Here is a 20,966-nt window from a genome sequence, read left to right as displayed (position 1 = left end):
TTATGGCAATGGTCCATAATTCAAAAACTAAAACTACCGAGAAGGATGACATGGATTTCATGCCATCATGGTTCAGTTAAGGTGATGCGATAGCTAGATTTGGTTTCCAACAATTAATGCAAGTTTTATTTATTATCCATTTTTAGAGAAATAAGGTGCTTAAATCTGTGACAGTATGCCTTTAAATCCGTGACAGTATGCCTTTAAGTGCTTTAGCAATACTTATTCGTTTTCTTATTATTTTAATTTGGGCCTATTTATGCTGAATTAGTGTTATGGGTTACTGCCATGCATTTTATTTTAGAGATCGTCTATGGGGAAAGCCAGTCCAAATTCATTAACAATAAATGCCATTTTAAGTAATTATCACAAAAAGAAAGTCCATTTTTAAAAACACTGTAAATAATACAAAACAGTATTTTTACTTTTCTTCTTGCAAAATATATAAACAGGCACGGCGGAGAGAGTAGGAGGGGACTCTAGCACCCTCAGTAATTCTGAATTAAAAATATTATTGGTAATAAATTCTAAAGCAGAGATGAATTTTACTTGTAGAATGCAGCTTATCTCTGAACCCCCTAGAAGCTTTGCGCCCTCGATCTCAGCCCCCCCCCCCCAACTACCCCCACCCCGATGTCTACTTGCTTCCGCCATGCCTGAATTAAGAGCTGTGCATATTGTGAAATACATAAAACACATTTGTTTGTAGTCTTTTAACACTATATTGTAATCCCAATTCCGCTAAGACAAAAAGCAACGACACACGATGTGAGAGCTTCGTACGAGAATAGCTGACAGACCATAATTCACTAAACTCTCGCAACTGTGCAATCTCGCAGTGCAATGCTAAAAGACTTGCAAAGAGGATGCTTTGTTATCTAGCAGAGCCTAAGAGACCTTTGTGAATAAGGCCCCAGGGGCCTAATTCACTAAACTCTCGTAACTTTGCGATCTCGCAGTGCAATGCTAAAAGACTTGCAAAGAGGATGCTTTGTTGTCTAGCAGAGCCTAAGAGACTATTGTGAATTAGGCCCCAGACCTACATTACGATTCCATCGCTTGCTATGCGATCGTCTATTCTCGTGGCTATTCTCGTGCGAAACACTCCCATCGTGTGGTCGCCTTAAAGCGGAAATGATATTATTGTTTTTATTATTAAAGGGAAGTGTTTTTTTCTTTTTAAATTTTTTTTTTTTTGTGTGTGTGTGTGCACATTGGAAGGTTATTATCACAGACGATCCCTGTAAGATTAAAGAAAAAGCAACACACACACACACATGATAATCAGGAGCGGCTACGTGGGTTTTCTAGGGAGGGGAGAGGAAACGTCTAAAACGGGCACCTACGATATTCAAACTACACAAACATGCATTATACAGAGGATGTATATGGTATGGAGTTAGGGGGAGGGGTGCGTACCCCCACCCCCACCCCTGGATCCGTTCCTGATAACTATCCTAAGTAATGATCTCCATGCCATGCCTAGAGCATGATAGAGCATGTACCTGTACCTTGCTCGCCCCGTCAAACTTGCGTTTCAAAATATTGCCAACTAGTCGAAATTTTGGAGTCGCCTTCCAACAGGTTTTTAACTCACAGCTGCCCGACATACCGTGACACTTGCACTCCTTGGTCACGTGACGAATGACGGCCTAAAACAATAATAACATAATTATTATACACACTGCTATCGTACAAAGCTGGTCTGACCCATGACACTATCTAACGATTGCTGGTGGGGGAGGAGGGGGGGGGGGGAGTATAGCAAGTGGTTACAAGTGCCTTTTAACAATGCCAAAAGAAACCCACTGAACACTCTCCGAAGTGGTCAGACTAAGCCCACAGCTAAAGCTGATGGAGAATGACAGGCATAGCCACAAGAGACAAGCACATGTCGCGGTTGAAAAGACAAGGACCAGGATGTGGAAGCAGACATCGAAAGAAGCAGAAAGATCGGAGGATCTGCTAAATCAGGAAGAAATAAGAGAAAGGAAGGGGACAGTGGGATAAAGCAAAATTACTGTATACAATAACAAAGTTGAAACCCGCTGCAGTTTTCCTAATGAAGCAAGGGATCTTTTATATGCACTTTCCCCACAGACAGGAAAAGACACACCACGGCCTTTGTCACGTTGTGGTGCACTGGTTGTAACGAGGGAAAACAAATCAGCTGAATGGATCCACCGATGTGGTTCGATCCTGCGACGCAAGCACCTCAAGCGAGCACTCATCCGACTGAACCAAATCCCGCCCTCGTGCCGATACAAAATAATCACATTCAATCATTCTGCATCCAACATCAACACACCTTTATATTTTAAAAGGGTATTGTAGTAGTCCCGCCCGCCCCCTCCCCCACCTCCACTGCAGTACTCTACAATGCGAGTAAAATACTCGCCATGGCGACTAAAAACATTCCCTGGCGTCTAAAATATAAAATCACATTCGCCAGTTGGCTACTGTCCAATAATGTTACTTTAATCTGTAAACAAAACTGGACATCGGAAAACACAGTGGACCAGTAGCAATGTATCTTCCATAAAACATGTTTTCTATCGGTAGTTTGTTGGAAAAATAAAAGTTTAAGACAAGTTAATCGGACTATGAATAACGGTGACGTTAAGGGAGGTAATACTTCGTTATGATGTTATCTCCCTTAACTTAAATTTCAAGCGTTTGGAAATAATTCGGCCTCAGTTCAGTTTTGGACCAAGTCGGTCCTGTCCCATTTAGAGCCAGGTTTTATTTATGTATTAAAATGAGATTGTTGATTCACTGTGCGTCTTTACTTGTCTGTTTCAAACTCCAACGTTAATTATTTTAAATGTCGACTTATATATGCGTTATGCTGGGCTCCAATCGTGTCGTGCTTATCGTGATAACGGGTCCCCCCACAATAACGACGCGTCCAGTCATGAATGTTGTTTTAATCACGTCGGAAGTCGTGTTCACCAGTGGAGGATGAAAACATGTTTATATTTTCATGACGCGACTTTAGATGGCTTTAAAGACACAACTATTTACAAAACAGTATTTACAGATTTGCAAGGCAGTATTTGACAAAAATAAATATTACTTAAACCAAAAGTAAGGTAACCGATTGGTAACTACTAGTAACATGTTGAAGCCTGGTAATTATTATCACAATGCTTTTATTTAACTTTTAATGAGTACTGCAATTTAAATGCATGTCTTAGCAGTGTCATTAAAATAGTAATTCGCTTAATTTCGTTTAATAAAATTATTGGGTACGGAATTTCATAATGATAGTCAATAGTCCTTCACTGTTTTAGTTGTAATTAGTATTTAACAACTAGGAATTACCCCATCACAAGTTCATTCGAATGTGGTCCTAATAACAATTACGGCATTAGTAATGTGCCGTAAAATGGCAGATGAATTGATTTAATTACAAGAATATATTAGCTGGCTACTAAATATAAGTGGCTGGCGACTAAAATATTATACTTTACTGGCCAGGGAAGAGTAAATTTGAACTGGCTTTGTAGAGCACTGTCCACACACTTGCAGGTGCGTGTGCACGGTCGGGAGGGGGAGAATCGGGGACGACCCCCCCCCCCCCCGCCTACCCCCTTGCTCAAGCACATTTTTTTTCTTCATATATTTTCCAGGGAAGCAGGACTCGACGCCACCCCTACCCCCCTATAAACTGCACTCGCCACAATCTAAACCCACACCTGCTAAAACTCCTGCACACGGGCCTGACTAGGTTACTTACCAGACGTCCGGCTTTGTTATTGTGTAAATTAATTTGCGAATGAATGTCTCTGGCCATCTCCTTAGAATCGAGGAACTTTTTCGCGTACTGTTCTCCAAAGTCTACATTATGGCTGCAGCCACCCCATTCGAATTTTTTCCGCTGCGCGTACGCGTTCGGGTGGGCTCGGGTAAGTCCGTAAACGCTCATGTCGCACCCGCACGATTTTAGTTTGCCCATACTACACGCCTTCGACACTTGGTGGGTTACTCCGGCCGCAGAGATGGCGTAAGCGAACGAAGTCTCCTTGAAACCTAAAATAATAATAATAATAATAATAATAATAAAAGGGTAAGTACAAGTGAGAGTAAATAAGTAAGTTAATAAGAGTAAATAAGTAACAACATAAGAGTAAATAAGCAAGGATGTAAGCAAATAAGTAAGTAAAGTAAGTATCTTAGAGTAAGAAAGTAAAAAACAAAGTAAAGTTTGTTTTATTTAACAACACCACTAGAGTACATTGATTTTTTTTTAATCTTATCATCGGCTATTGGACGTCAAACATATGGTCGTTCTGACACTGTGTTTTTTTAGAGGAAACCCGCTGTCGCCACATAGGCTACTCTTTTACGACATGCAGCAAGGCATCTTTTATTTGCGCTTCCCACAGGCAGGATAGCACAAACCATGACCTTTGTTGAACCAGTAATGGATCACTGGTCGGTGCAAGTGATTTACACCTACCCACTGAGCCTTGCAGAACACTCACTCAAGGTTTGGAATCGGTATCTGGATTAAAAATCCCATTCCTCGACTGGAATCCGAATCCAGTACCTACAGGCCTGTAGACCGATGGCCTAACCACGACGCCACCGATGCCGGTAGAAAGAAAGTGAGTACCTACACGCGTACATGCCAAGGTTTTCCAAGAAAGATAACCTACAACAATTATTTTACAGACATGGATTATTCCCCTTATGTGATTGTTAGACAACCTGACTACATTACCCAGAAGAAAAAAAAAATGTTTTACTTAACGACGCACTCAACACATTTTATTTACGGTTATATGGCGTCAAACATATGGTTAAGGACCACACAGATAATGAGAGAGGAAACCCGCTGTCGCCACTTCATGGACTACTCTTTTCGATTAGCAGCAAGGGATCTTTTATATGCACCATCCCACAGACAGGGTAGAACATACCACGGCCTTTGGTATACCAGTCGTGGTGCACTGGCTGGAACGAGAAATAGCCCAATGGGCCCACCGACAGGGATCGATCCCACACCGACCGCGCATCGAGCGAGCGCTGTACCACTGGGATACGTCCCGCCATCACATTACCCAGAAGAACGTAGTTTCGTTTGCAGGGCCCCGTTCCACGAAGCGATCTTAGCACTAAGATCACCTTAGTGCATAAGGTAGCTATGCACTTTAGGTGATCTTAGGGCTAAGTTCGCTTTGTAGAACGGGGCCCGGAACGCTTATGCAGAAGGACGGGTGTCTAGACTATGCAAACGAGTCGAATTTGCTTAGGATTTTTTAATAGACGGGACCCAAAACCCGTTGTTGGTTTTGAAAATAGAATTTAAAGGTCTTTGACAGCTGGACGGGACAAGTTTGCTTTTTAGTGTGTGTATTCTGTAATATATATTGTCTGACCAAATATAGGAGGGTGGGGGTGGGGGATGGGGTGGGGGTGCCGGGCCCCTTAGGCCACCGCCTGAATCCGCGCCTTGTTTTAGAATCTGATACATCAACATCCCGCAGTAGCGGATAGGCTAAAGCGCGGTTGTGGAGATTCTAGAATTCACGGACAAGTAACATAATTTATAACAGGTTTTCGGTTTATTTTTAATTTTAGGGCGGGAGTTAGCTCAGTCGGATGAGTGCTCGCTTGATGTGTTTGCGTCGCAGGATCGAATCACCACGGTGGATCCATTCAACTGACTGGTTTTGTCTCGTTCCAGCCAGTGCACCACAACTGGTCATAGGCCATGGTATGTGCTTTCCTGTCTGTGGGGAAGTGCATATAAAAGATCCCTTGCATTAGCAAAAATGTAGCGGGCTTCCTCTGATGACTTCGATTCATAATTACCAAATGTTTGACATCCAATAGCAGATGATTAATTAATCATTGTGCTCTAGTGGTGTGGTTAAAAAAAAGAAAAAAGAAGAAGAAGAAAAGAAGAAGAAAAAAAAAAGACGTGTTACAAAATTTTAATATTAGTCTTGTCGTCTGGCTTAAAGGGACATTCCTGAGTTTGCTGCATTGTAAGATGTTTCCGACTAATAAAACATTTCTACGATTAAACTTACATATTAAATATATTTTCTTGTTTAGAATATCGGTGTCTGTATATTCAATGTGTTTCTGGTCGTCTTAATATTTGTAAAAAAAACCAAACTGGATTTTGTCTTCAAATAAATTTGTACGTACGAAAAAATATATTTTAGGAAATAAAATGAAATTTAACCTAGTACAAATATTATAACGATCAGAAACACGTTTAATATACAGCCACGAATATTTTATGCAGAAACATATAGTTGATATGTAATTACAATCGTTAAAAAGTCTCTGTTAGTAGATAACATCTTAAAAATTGCAGTAAACTCAGGAATGTCCCTTTAAAGGCATATTGTCACAGACCACTGACCTATTTAATGGTCTAACAAAGTATTACCTGAACATAAATAATTTGATTTGTCCCTAAATGTACTTTATTCAACCCTCTTCATAACCACTATACTCCATTTATTAATGATATTTTGTAAAAATAATTGAATTATGGCAATGGTCCATAATTCAAAAAATAAAATTGCCGAGAGGGTTGACATGGATTTCACTCCATCATAGTTCAGTTACGGTGATGCACTAGCTACATTTGGTTTCCAACAATTAATGTAATTTTTAGTTATTATCAATTTTTAGAGAAATAAGGTCCTTAAATCCGTGACAGTATGCCTTTAAAGGTACTATCCAGAGTTTTGATTGATTGTTAAGATGATGTCAACCAACAGATACGTTTTAGCGACTGTTGTTACATATTAAAAAATTTTTTTTAAACAAAACATTTAGTGATTGTTTATTAAACGTGTCTCTGGTCAAATGTCAATTTATTTATTCCTAATAATACCATTGGGCTATTTCTCATTCTAGCAGGTGCTCCACAACTGGTATAACAAAGGCCGTGGTATGTGTTATCCTGTCTGTTGGATGGTACATATAAAAGATCCCTTGTTGCTAATCGAAAAGAGTAACCCATGAAGTGGCGACAGCGGGTTTCCTCTCTCAGTACACGTGTGGTGCTTAACCATATGTCCAAAGCCACATAACCGTAAATAAAATGTGTTGAGTGCGTCGTTAAATAAAACATTTCCTTTCCTCCTTCCTAATATATATTTGTGCAAATACACATGTACTATATTATTGGGATACCAAATCCAATTTGGGTCACTTACAAATATTAGTACGATAAGAAACACATTGAATATATAGACACTGATATTCTAAACAAGAATTATATTTAATATGTACTGTCAACGTCCCAAACTGCGTTCAGCTAACGACAAAAATTCGAATGCGATACTTACGGAAACAATATTCTATATGTTTTAGAGTAGGCTACATGCAATACAATATATTCCAATCAGTTAACGAAAGTGTAACACTGTCCAGTAAACAGGAAAGTGTGGTAGTTTCTAATTGTGCTCAGGCGCATGCGTTTGGAAAAATTACCAAAGAAAAATGTTCCCGCACTGTGACAAAAAACCTCACAAATGAACGACAAGTAGACGACAACAATTCGGATGTTGATTGCACGAACGGTGCACGAGAAAACAAACCGAACGAAGTTTTAAGCATAACGCAGTTAGGGACGCAGACGACAATAATAGTCGTTAAAAAAAAAAAAATATTTGTCGAAAACATCTTTAAATGCATCACTCCGAATAGTTCCTTTAAACTGAGGTTACGAACACACACGAAGATACCCGAACACACAAGACGGTTCCCGAACACACACGAAGGTTCCAGGTAGCTCAGCTATTTTCCCTCGCTATGGGTTGTTTGATTTTACTGAAGAGAAAATAACGATCCATAATAAGCGACTTTTATTTTCCAATTCATGGCCAACACCGAGTCTTGCAGAAAAGAGAGATTCTTTTGATCATTAACAGATGTTTAAGTATCGGAACCACTCGGGGCGACTTCGGCTCCTTCGGAAATATTTTATGTGCCCGGAAATACACAATAAGCGCGAGCACCCACAGGACTAATCAGCAGTAAATGGTGTTTATCGCCACCGCGGTTTGATGTCCGCGTCACCGTATGCGCGCGCACACCTTGGAGAGTTAGTAACAACTAAAGCATCCCCAAATGTCTTCCGAAAATAATCCAATAGAAGAAAACACGCGGTAAATAGCTAACTGCCGGTTTGACCCCTACGTAGGTAAATACATGTTAAGTTTTGGAAAGCCGTCTGCTGCAGTAATTACCCCGCAGACGTCTATCAAAATGGCCGCTCCGTGCCGTATCGAAAACAGATGACGGCGATGGAAACATAGAAGTCTGTTTTGTTATTCGTGCCTTTGCGCAATTACCGATAGCCGATAGCTCCCGCCATTAACAACACACGTGTGCGTGTTGTTTTGCCCTCTCGGGGCTGTATCAAAATTATTGTGATAATAATTCCCGAGCCAAATTCAAACATCGTGCTTATGATCAAGAGATCTTGTATTTATGGACACGTGCGAAAATGTAGACTGCACGGCAATATGTCTTGTGGGCGCGGAGCTATGTCAGTGTGTTAAAAGTATTCTGTTGCTATATTGATACTTCAGCACATGCATTTGTTTATTAATAGTTTAATGTACAACTATTAGGGGACCACGCTGTCACAAATGGCATTGGTGTACTAAAGGGACATCCCTTATGTTTAAACACTAAAGCATATTTTTCACCTAGACACAACCCGTACAAATGGATACTAAGTTTGGTTAATTTACAAACCTGTAACAAATTTGGATTCAACAGAGTTCTCTAGTGGTGTCGTTAAACAAAACAAACTGATGACTACGAGTCAGAATTACCAAATGTTTGACACCCAATAGCCGATGATTAATTAATCAATGTGCTCCAGTGGTGTCGTTAAACAAAACAAATTTTTGGACAATAATTATATCAGATTGACCAAATGTTTGACATTTAATAGTCGACGATTAATGAATCAATGTGCTCTAGTGGTGTCGATAAAAAAGAAGCAGCTATAACTATTAACAGAACAGATAATATACTAGTGCTTAAAAATATACATAAATAAATTAATTTCATCATTACTGCGAGCTGTCTTCTGTAATGACGTAATTACACGAAATTGATGCCAAACACGTGTATAAATACAACAGGTGTAACTGCTAATCGTAAACGAGAAGTTACGATTCTTTCTGAGATTGGATACAATTCGTATACTTGCGCCAGTAAAGAACCTCATCGGGAGTGGCTGTCCTCCCATGGACGGCGGCATCAGATAGAGATTAAGGGAGTGCGAGTGCCAATAATTTTTACATGCTCATATACCACTAGAGTTTCGAGCATGTCCGTCCCGGGACCTGTCTCTGGATAGCCAGGGGCTTGCCCCGGGACAGAAAAAACTTAAGCGGACAATTTTGAAATTTACATCCAAAAATTAAATAGTGGGCCTTTAAAATTTTGATGCGCATCTCTAATTAATATAACTGATAAAGAAAATTCTACTCATTAAATTTGGTCGCTAGATTAGATCGGGTGGTCAAAAAGAAATTAGATAAGATCGGTGGCCTGACTCGGGATGGAGGAAGGGTGGGGGGTGGGGGGTGGGGGTGGTAGAGTTGAAAATGGGAAGAATTATTAGTAATTAGAATTAGTAAAAAAAAGTTAATAGATTTTTAAAAAAATTAAAAAAGTTACAAGCCAAAAATAAAAAGAATCGACTGCTCGGTCGAATATTTATATAATTTGGAGCATTTTAGAAGGACAGTCCAAAAATAAATAAGAGAAAGAAGAGAGGACTATTTAATAATATTAAAAAAAGAAAGTAATTTCGACATAAACGTTTGAACGAAGGTCTAAAAGTTTAAAATCCGATCTATATGTCCACGTGAGTGGCCTCGTTAAGGTCGTTAGGGGAATCAACCGCTATTTTGCCAAATACCCATTCGACTCTGCATTGTGCAGATATACGGTCACGATCACCTATTACAGTTTTGTTGTTCAGTTTTGTTTATTTTTTTGTTTAACGACACCACTAGAGCACATTGATTTTATTGATCATCGGCTGTTGGGTATCAAACATTTTGTAATTTTGATACATGGTCTTAGAGATACTCGCTACATTTGTTCATTAGTAGCAAGGGATCTTTTATATGCACCATCCCACAGACAGGATAGCACACACCACGGCATTTGATATATCAGACATGGTTCACATGCTGGAACGAGAAATAGCCCAATGGGCTCACTGACGTGGATCGATCCTAGACCGACCGAGCATCAGGCGAGCGCTTTACCACTGGGATACGTGCTGCCCCTTGTTGTTTAGATCACAGTTCAGTGCTGTAAATAAAAACACAATGGGAATGTGTGTGTGTGTGTGTGTGTGTGTGTGTGTGTGTGTATTGATGTATGAATATCTATATATTGTATGTATGTCGAGGTTGACTGTTACATACATAGATATTAACGCACTGGCGCAGGGGATAATTAAATCCTTTCTGGCCTCACAAATTGTCCCATACCGTTGCTGGGACTCGAACCTGTGGCACCGATTCGCCCGCAAATTGCAAGACTAACCACGATACGCTCTGAGCTATCGAATGTATGTATGTATGTATGTATGTATGTATGTATGTATGTATGTATGTATCTATGTGTGTATGTAGGTAGGTAGGTAGGTAAGTAGGTGGGTATGTATGTATGTATGTAAGTAGATGTGTGTGTGTGTGTGTGTGTGTGTGTGTGTGTGTGTGTGTGTGAGAGTATTTCTTCTGTGCTTATGTATGTCTCTCTCTCTCTCTCTCTTTTTCCCTCCCTCCCTCTCTGTCTGTCTGTCTGTCTGTCTGTCTCTCTCTCTCTCTGTCTGTCTGTCTGTCTGTCTGTCTGTCTCTCTCTCTCTCTCTCTCTCTCTCTCTCTCTCTCTCTCTCTCTCTCTCTCTCTCTCTCTCTCTCTCTCTCTCTCTCTCTCTCTCAGTTGTGTCTGTTTGTTTTTGTCCATTTATGTCACAGTATTGTAAGAAATATATGAAACTCGATGAGAATTTGCAAATATATAAATGTATACTGCCTCCGATATTGTATCCATTATGGTGATGACGTGGTAAGTTAGAAAACTTGTGACCAATCCATTGTTTGTTTTGTAATACAATATATATATATATATATTTCCATCAAAACGTTACCTTTTCTCAGTATAGGACTTGCGTGTGGGTTTTTATTCTTTTTCTCCAGGGAGGAACAATTCCACCGATGTGCCTTTAACTGATACTGGCATTCGTGCACGGCTATCTGAACCCCCTGAATAGCCGAGGCCGTGACGTCAGGGTACTTCCGGCACAGTTCGTACTGATTGGCTGAGAGTTGCGGGTATGTTTTGCACACGGTGTTGGGGTCCAAGTGAGGCTCCTTCGGGATATTCAGTCGCAGAATGTCGTTCTGAGTACATCTGCAAAACGAAGGAAGGAAGGAAGGGATGTTTTATTTAACGACGCACTTAACATATTTTAATTACGGTTATGTGACATCAAGTTTAAGTTCAAGTTCTTTATTGCTTTAAAGGGATATTCCTGAGTTTGCTCCATTGTAAGATGTTTTTGACTAATAAAATATTTCTACGAATAAACTTACATATTAAATATATTTTCTTGTTTAGAATATCAGTGTCTGTATATTCAATGTATTTCTGGTCGTCTTAATATTTCTAAGAAGCCCAAACTGGAGTTTGTCATCAAATAATTTCGTCCGTCCGAAAAAATAATATTTTAGGAAATAAAATGAAATTTAACCTAGTACAGATATTAGAACGATCAGAAACACGTTTAATTATACAGCCACTAATATTTTATGCAGACAAATATATTTGATATGTAATTACAATCGTTAAAAAGGCTCTGTTAGTCGATAACATCTTAAAAATTGCAGTAAACTCAGGAATGCCCCTTTAAGATGTTTTTTTACAACTCTTCAGCATAATACAATGTACAACAAAATTATAAATATATACAGGATATGTACAGGATTATGGTGGAGAGTGATTTAGTAACAAATGATAATAACAATAATAATAATAATAATAATAAAAATATAATAATAATTATTATTATTATATTAAGAATAATAAATCAATTAATTAATGTTCTATTGACTTAATATTGTTTAAAACATACAAACCATTATTAAATATACTGAGAGATGCATGTATTGTTGGTTTAATATACATGTAAGCGAATAGTGCTATGCTGAATAACTAGAAATAATGTTAATATTAACCAATTTGCTCCAGTAGCTGATCTCTAACGGCATTTTCTCCAAATAAATATGTTCAGAGATTATTAAGTTCGAGATGGTTAAGAATCACACAGACAGACATACATACAGATAGTTTATTAAAGTTACAAATAAAGAGAAAGGAAACTGCCTACCGATAAGCAATGGTATACTTTCTCCAATTAGCAGAAAGGGATCTTTTGTATGCAGCATCCTACAGACAGGACAGTACATATTACGGCCTTTGTACATTATACCGGTTGCAAAGCACTGGCTGGAATATCTAATATCCTGATGGGACCACCGATGGAAATCGATCCTAGACCGACCGACCAGGCGAGCGTTGTACCACTAGACCCACCCCAACCCCCAGAGTCGAAGTCGAAGTCAAAACGTTGAATCATAGTTTTACCGATAACAAAGAATATATATCTATTAGTTTGTGAAGACTGCAGACAAAATCATAGTACCAAGCTTCAGAAGTATTCGACCAAACCTCTAGGAGTAGAGAGACTTTTAAATTTTCAATATTAAATTTCTATTTAAAATGCTTAAATTTAATAAACATTCGCAAACATCAAAATTATCTTTAATAGTTTGTGAAGACTTTCCACACAGAGAATCATAGTACCACCAAGTTTCTGCACTATTCGATCAAGTAGAAGATATGCTTTTACATTTTCAATATTAAATTTCTATTTTAAATGCTTAAATTTAATAAACATTCACAAACATCAAAGGTATCTTTAATAGTTTGTGAAGACTTTCCACAGAGAATCATAGTACCAACTTTCTGCACTATTTGATCAAGTAGAAGATATACTTTTACATTTTCAATATTAAATTTCTAATTAAAATTGTTTGTTTTAGTAACAATTCAAAATGTCCACAATGCCTCTCTATGAGTTTGTGAAAACTGCCTCTGAGAATACTTATGCTAAGTTTGAAATCTATCCAATTATAATTCTAGAAGACGATAGACTATTAAATTTATATTTAAAACGTTTATATTTAACAAAACAACTTCACATATTCAAAAGTTCCTAAATAAATCTATCTCTATTAGTTTGTGAAGACTACACCGGCGAAATATAGTGGCAAGTTTCAGAACCATTCGATAAACACATCAAATTTCCATTGGTACATTTCTATTTAAACATTTTAAATTAAAAATAAAATTGACAAATTCAACATTTTCAAAAATTTTGATGACTGCCCCTGACAGTATTTATACTAAGGTTCATAATTATCTTGAGAAAATATACTTTTAAAATTTCAATGTTAGTTTCTATTTAAAATATTAACATTTAATAAAAATGGACAAATTCAAAATTTCCTAAATATCTCTCTATTATTTTGTGAAGACTGCCAAGAAAATCATAGTACCAAATTTCAGAACTATTCGACCAAACCTCTAGGAGAAGATATACTTTTAAATTTTCAATATTGAATTTCCATTTAAAATGCTTAAATTTAATAAAACTTCACAAATTCAAAATTATCCCTTATAGTTTATGAAGCCGCCCCACAGAGAATCATAGTATCAAGTTTCAGAACTATTCGAGTTGAACTCTAGGAGAAGATATACTTTTAAATGTTCAATGTTAAATTTGTATTTAAAAGAGTTTGATTTAATAAAAAATAAAAAATTCGAAATTGCTAAAGTATCTCTCTGATTATTTGTGAACATTCCCCGTGAGAATATATATGCTAGGAATCAGAACTATCCAATTAAAACTCTTAGGAAGCATAGATTTTTGAACATGTTTAAATTTCCCCGTGATAATATATATATATGCTATATAATCAGAATATATATCCAATTATATAATATATATCTTAGGAATATATAGATATTATATTACATTTTGCATGCATGCATATATTTGCATGCATGTATGTATGTATGTTTAAATGTTAATGTATGTAGTATGTATGTATGTATGTATGTATGTATGTATATATATATACTACTACTACTATATGTATATGTATGTATATGTATGTACGTACGTACGTACATGTACATACATGTACATACATACATACATACAAACATACGTGTACATAAATACATACAAACATACATACATACACACACAGTGGTCGGTCTTAGTCAAGAAAAAAAATCGTCACTTTCAGAAAAAAAGAGAGAAATTAATACATTCAAAAAATAATTAGGGTCGGCTTTTCTTTCTAGTTAAGATCGGGTTTCCGGAAAAATACTAGTTTTATTTTTAAGCCTAAAACAAAACGTGTTATTCAATATTTTTCATATTTTATTACATCAAATACATGATGCATTGATCTTAAAACAATAACACTGTATTCGTTTATCTTAAGCAGGCGCGTGTGCGGACATCTTAGCAGGGAGTGGGCTATGTCTATATCGGGGTAGAGTCATGATCCTTCGGAAAATATATTTTGAGAAAAGCAAATTTGCTTTAGCAAGGAGGGGTTTGGAATATATATATATAAAAAGAAAAAAAAAACTCTCCCAAAATGAGCACTGCAGCCATGTCGGTTATGATGTAAACGAGTTTTTAGTGTCAAATACTTCATTTCCGTCTAAAATTTCACATTTATTTGTTCTGATATAATTTCGTTTTTTTAAGTTAAGAATGTATTTTTTAATTTGTTTAACACTCTTTGTACCATTTTGCTTTACTTCGGAGTATTATACCTGCTTTATTACATATATTTTCAAATTCTAACTTTCTTTTTGTATCTCATAAGCTTTTACTTCTTTTCTTCGGTTAAGTGATTTGAAACATACAAAAGTTTAGAGTTTCCTTTCCAATATATGTAGGCATCCGGAAACGTATCCGCTATGTAATAAACTGGATGTAGATGAAAGTCTACATCTTAAACAGTGTTTATTTAGAAATATTAGGAAAATCACACGCTGGTTAGGGGCTGTGCTATACTTGAAACGTTTTGGAGTGGTGCGGTCAGGAAAGGTCAAATTTACGAGAAGGCAGACATTCCAATATTGTTATACTTGGCATGCGGAGTAATTCCATTCAGGTTGGACTATACCAATTCAAATCCCATAGGCGACCATGTTAACGTTTGCGTTTAAAAACACTATATGCAATATATCAACCAAACTGTGACCCATAAATATCAGTACTACAACCCCTACCTCAAAGTATTAACTGCAGAAAATGGTACCTTTCATGGCTCATTTTCGGTATAACCAGATGTTTCTGCAACACCCCTAGTTTCGCACAATATTTTAGTACTTTTTTTTACAAGTACCCCATACATGTTCCAAGCACAAGGCTACTTGACACGGTGGTACTACATCAAATAAAATTGCATACATTTTTAGCCCAGATGAAACTAATTTTTTTTACAACCAACACACTCACATTTATAACCAATCACAGGACTTGTGGTGTTAACTTCTCTATCAAAAGTTCGGTACACCTCGAACTTCGACCCAGCCGGAAATTAATTGGTATAGTGCAACCTATACTGATAACATACATGTTTCAAAAGGTGGTGAATCATGTGTTTTTATGACAACCAGGATCTGGTGTCTTCTGACATAAACTGACAACCTCACTGAAACTGTTGTTTCTACAGTGCAACCTAATTTAATGTACACCTCACAAAACACATGTATTTTGTATAGTTTTGTACAAATGCAATAAGTCATATTTGAAAAAATAATTTTTTTAAAAATAATACTCCTGAAGATATTTATTGTCAGATGTGTGTGTGTGCTCAGCTATATATGTAGAGACAGCATGGCTATTCAGAGTACCTCAACTCCTTAAACTTATTCCATTGAAACACATGTACTTGACTGACCCCTAGATTATGAAGACCTCAATAGGCACATCAAAAAAATATCAGTATTATACAATGTCTGAGGAAGGAAAAACCAACATGACTGCATCTGTATGAAGTAATGACTTAATGTCCTGCACATCACTGTTGGAAGAAAATCCTGTATGCTGAGTGTGGGCATCTTCAAGTTACCATGTGCGGGAATTTCAAATCCATCAGCTATGCAGATTTTCAAATTGGACCATCAAAACCATTGGCAGCCACCAATATTCCTGACTATATTTTATGTATACCCTACTGTAGTTGGAGGTTTTAAAAATTTGTTATATCTGGAATTATCATGCAGCTTTCGCATATTTATTTTTGATTCATTACTAAAAAAACCTGTTTTTAAGTGACATAATTACCCGAACATCTATTTTATTGCATTATTTTCTAATCCAGATCAATACAATATGTATATTGGATGTATTCCTACAATCTGTAATCCAGCATATCATTTAGCTATTAACATTGGATAATACAGCATTAACAATAAAATAAATCATCAAATTACACCAAGGTAGATAATCAAATCTGGAAAAATTGGTTCCAAATCTAGTATACACTTAAAATACACTTCATGGGAGCAAACTAAGTGATTATTTTAAAAAAAGAGTTGATCTGGAGACCTAAAGATATGTTTAACAAGCTTATTGTTATGTATAAATGAGAACAGAAGGCACAATAGTGACAAAAATTTTAATTATGGCTTTGATAAAAAAATTCTTTAAAGTAAAAAAATGTTTCCCCTAAAACTACAAATTTGTCTAAAATATGACTTAGCACCCTATAAATATGCCAAAAGGACAATAAAAATCAAGGTCTTTAAAACGTTAAGCTATCAGAAGTACACACATGAAACATTAACTATGTTTATAGAAGTTAAAGACATTATCCCAATATTGGCACATGTTATTTTTAATATAAATATAAATTGCTATTAAAATCTAAGTTCAGACTGCCTAGATATATTAACATATTTAAGAGCAGTTGTATATGGCAAGTCAAACACCATGTAAATAAGAACATTCAAATCTGTATAGTATGAATTATAGGCCAAAACCAACTTTTCCTCAGTGCTAATTTTTGTTCAAACTCCATTCAGAGCTATGTACAGTAATTATTGTCAAGGTCAAGGTCATTGTGAACTTGCATGGCTGAGTGACGGCTAATTAATCAAATAGTGTAGTTTAATTTAATTAAATCACAAAAATCATAATCTTTTTTATTATGCACTGAATATGTGCTATAGGTTGGACTATACCAATTCAAATCCCATAGGCGACCATGTTAACGTTTGCGTTTAAAAACACTATATGCAATATATCAACCAAACTGTGACCCATAAATATCAGTACTACAACCCCTACCTCAAAGTATTAACTGCAGAAAATGGTACCTTTCATGGCTCATTTTCGGTATAACCAGATGTTTCTGCAACACCCCTAGTTTCGCACAAAATTTTAGTACTTTTTTTTACAAGTACCCCATACATGTTCCAAGCACAAGGCTACTTGACACGGTGGTACTACATCAAATAAAATTGCATACATTTTTAGCCCAGATGAAACTAATTTTTTTTACAACCAACACACTCACATTTATAACCAATCACAGGACTTGTGGTGTTAACTTCTCTATCAAAAGTTCGGTACACCTCGAACTTCGACCCAGCCGGAAATTAATTGGTATAGTGCAACCTTCAGAACTCCTCGCCCGATTCTACGAACCATACCCCAAGGGCGGATGCGGTATCTAATACAGCCCTGTAAACGACTAATATTGCGCAAAATTATATATATATATATATATATATATATATATATATATATATATATATCTGTGTGTGTGTGTGTGTGTGTGTGTGTGCGTGTGTGTGTGTGTGTGTGTGTTGGGGCTATAATAAAATTTACATATGCCACTTTGTTGATGCATAATTATACTTATGATAGTAAATAAAAAAATTCGTTCAGAAAACATTTCTATTAATAATGTTTTAACGGACACCTTGCGTCTTGCAGACTGCCAACATTCATTTGTTACGGATTGGTGCTGTAAAATCACAATAACATTTTAAAAAACCCATAAATTCATACACAATAATCATGTCATAACGAGTGCAAAAGTGAAATATTTTAAGCATTGAAACTTTGCATGTTTTCGGGAACTTGCTGTAAAAACATTACGTAGGGTAGATCGGTTTTATTTATTTATTTATTTATTTTACTAAATTCACTCATACGGATCCGGATGTATGTAATCGTTTCGCCTACATCTCTTAAACATATAGGGTCGGTCCTTTTTTCTAGGTAGTGTTACATTCCTGGAAACACATTCTTTACCTTGTGTAAAGATTAAAATAAAAACAAGAGTTTAACAACAATAATAATACATTAATACAGCAATAAAGGTCACAGCCACTCCTACTATGGAGTTATGAGAGACTTTAATTAAAAGACCATGAGAAATATCTTTAAAAATTTTGTATTTATTTAACGACGCCACTAGAGCACATTGATTTTTTATCTTATGATCGGCTATTGGACGTCAAACATATGGCCATTCCGACACTGTTTTTTTTTTTAGAGAAAACCCGCTGTCGCCACATAGGCTACTCTTTAACGACAGGCAGCAAGGGATCTTTTATTTGCGCTTCCCACAGGCAGGATAGCACAAACCATGGCCTTTGTTGAACCAGTTATGGATCACTGGTCGGTGCAAGTGATTTACACCTACCCATTGAGCCTTGCGGAGCACTCACTCAGGGTTTGGAGTCGGTATCTGGATTAAAAATCCCATGCCTCGACTGGGATCCGAACCCAGTACCTACCAGCCTGTAGACCGATGGCCTAACCATGACGCCACCGAGGCCAGTAAATACATGTATGATACCAATACCGAGGTAAATTACCCTAAAAATACCGATACCGAAACTGAAATGTCAATAGCGGCCAGCTCTAGCTCTAATAATCAAATCAATTATAGATACGAACATGTACCATGTATTTTTCCATTATGGAATGTTTGACACATTGATCAGATGTAGTTAATGAGGCCGGTCAATATTTACAAGAAGTAAAACTAAAACCCATGAAATATGTATGTATATCAATATGTATAAATTTATTTGACGATGTAATACGATAAGGCATTACTTATATAGGTCTTTTGATTGTTGCCATTCAGGTAGTACTAAACCAAATAACTTCCGGCTAAGTCAAAGTTCGAGGTACGCCTAACTTATGATAGAGAAGTGAACACCACACGATCTGTGATTGGTGATAAATGTGAGTTTGTTTGGTTATATATATATATATATATAGTTTCATCTGAGCAAAAAATGTATGCAATTCTATTTCATCTAGTACCACTATGTCAAGTAGCCTTGTGCTTGAAACATGTATGGGGTACCTGTAAAAAAAGTACTCGAATTTTGTGCGGAACTAGGGTAGTCATACACGCTACCCGTAATCGCAGAAATGAGCAGCTTGACCCCCAATTATGTCTGATTCACTTTAAGGGTGAAGGGTGGTAGTATTTATATCCATGGCGTTTATGTCGATTGATACGCTGCAGATAGGATTTTTAGCCACATATGTTACTATGTTGTCTATGGGATTTGATTTGGTAGTATACACCCTAAAGGCACCCTTCGAATTGCTTTTTAATAATTCAGAGCTCATCCCCTATGACGTCACGGACCGTCACCGGCATCTTTACGAAACGGATCTATTGTGGTATGTCACAGATACTGTATCTATTCACACCCTATGACGTCACGGACCGTCACCGGCATCTTTACGAAACGGAACTATTGTGGCATGTCACAGATACTGTATCTATTCACACCCTATGACGTCATGGACCGTCACCGGCATCTTTACGAAACGGATCTATTGTGACATGTCACAGATACTGTATCTATTCACATCCTAGGGCGGGATGCAGCCCAGTGGTAAAGCGTTCGCTTGATGCGTGGTCGGTCTGGGATCGATCCCCGTCGGTGGACCCATTGGGCTATTTCTCGCTCCAGCCAGTGCAACACGACTGGTATATCAAAGGCCGTGGTATGTGCTATCCTGTCTGTGGGATGGTGCATATAAAAGATCCCTTGCTGCTAATCAAAAAGAGTAGCCCATGAAGTGGCGACAGCGGGTGTCCTCTCTCAATATCTGTGTGGTCCTTAACCATATGTCCGACGGCATATAACTGTAAATAAAATGTGTTGAGTGCGTCGTTAAATAAAACATGTCCTTCCTTCCTATTCACATCCTGTGTTATGCACGTATGAATTTTTTTTTATTACATGTTAGGTCAAAATGCTGTGAGAAATGCAACGCTGAAAAAAAATCTTAATCCTATATATAGTTCATGTAATGAAGATAATAAAGAAGGTGTTCTGTGCTTTAATTCCCTCCCCTTTAACACGTTCTAAAAATTTAACGTTCAAGTGTTTTCTAAAGTTGAACGGAAAGTAATCTACAGCCCATTAGAGGGTCAAAATGTTGTGAGAATTGCAAACGAGAACAACATGCTAATCACGTATAGTAGGTGTCATGACGGTAATAAACCCGATACCGTCTCTTTTAACCCCGGCCCCTTTCGCACGTTGTAAAAACTGAACATTCAGCAGTTTTCAAAACTTATATATATAATATTCTACAGACCATTTTATAGCATTTTAAGTAACCAGAAAAAGGAAGAGGCAACAGATAGCTTCCACACTGTGTTGTTGCATTGTGCGTTATGATATGAAAGACCCCGCTAACTCGCTTGTTACCAGTATACAAATTTACGACCTGACTTTAACACAAATGTATTTGTGATCCTGGCCATAATATAGATGGACCGTGTTGACATCAAAGACTGAGCCGCGTTAATTT

At 37.0% G+C, this 20,966-nt stretch overlaps 1 protein-coding gene across 3 annotated transcripts in view; it reads right to left on the bottom strand.

Moving 5' to 3' along the window:
* The window catches only part of LOC121387767 (protein Wnt-10a-like), a 61,145-nt gene that overhangs the window by 3,982 nt on the left and 36,197 nt on the right, over positions 1–20,966 (bottom strand). For 2 of the 3 annotated variants that reach the window (XM_041518969.1, XM_041518968.1), the window contains exons 4-6: positions 11,160–11,422; positions 3,740–4,032; positions 1,506–1,652 (exon numbers count right to left, since the gene is read on the bottom strand). In XM_041518969.1, the coding sequence (XP_041374903.1) occupies positions 1,506–1,652; positions 3,740–4,032; positions 11,160–11,422 (703 nt within the window). The remainder of the gene's footprint in view (positions 1–1,505; positions 1,653–3,739; positions 4,033–11,159; positions 11,423–20,966) is intronic. The other variant, XM_041518970.1, reaches the window with a different exon arrangement.

This window comes from Gigantopelta aegis, chromosome 13 (assembly GCF_016097555.1).
Source record: "Gigantopelta aegis isolate Gae_Host chromosome 13, Gae_host_genome, whole genome shotgun sequence".
Classification (NCBI taxonomy): Eukaryota; Metazoa; Mollusca; class Gastropoda; order Neomphalida; family Peltospiridae; genus Gigantopelta; species Gigantopelta aegis.
The sequence above is the reverse complement of the archived record's forward strand: the minus strand, read 5'-3'. Positions and strand labels throughout refer to the sequence as shown.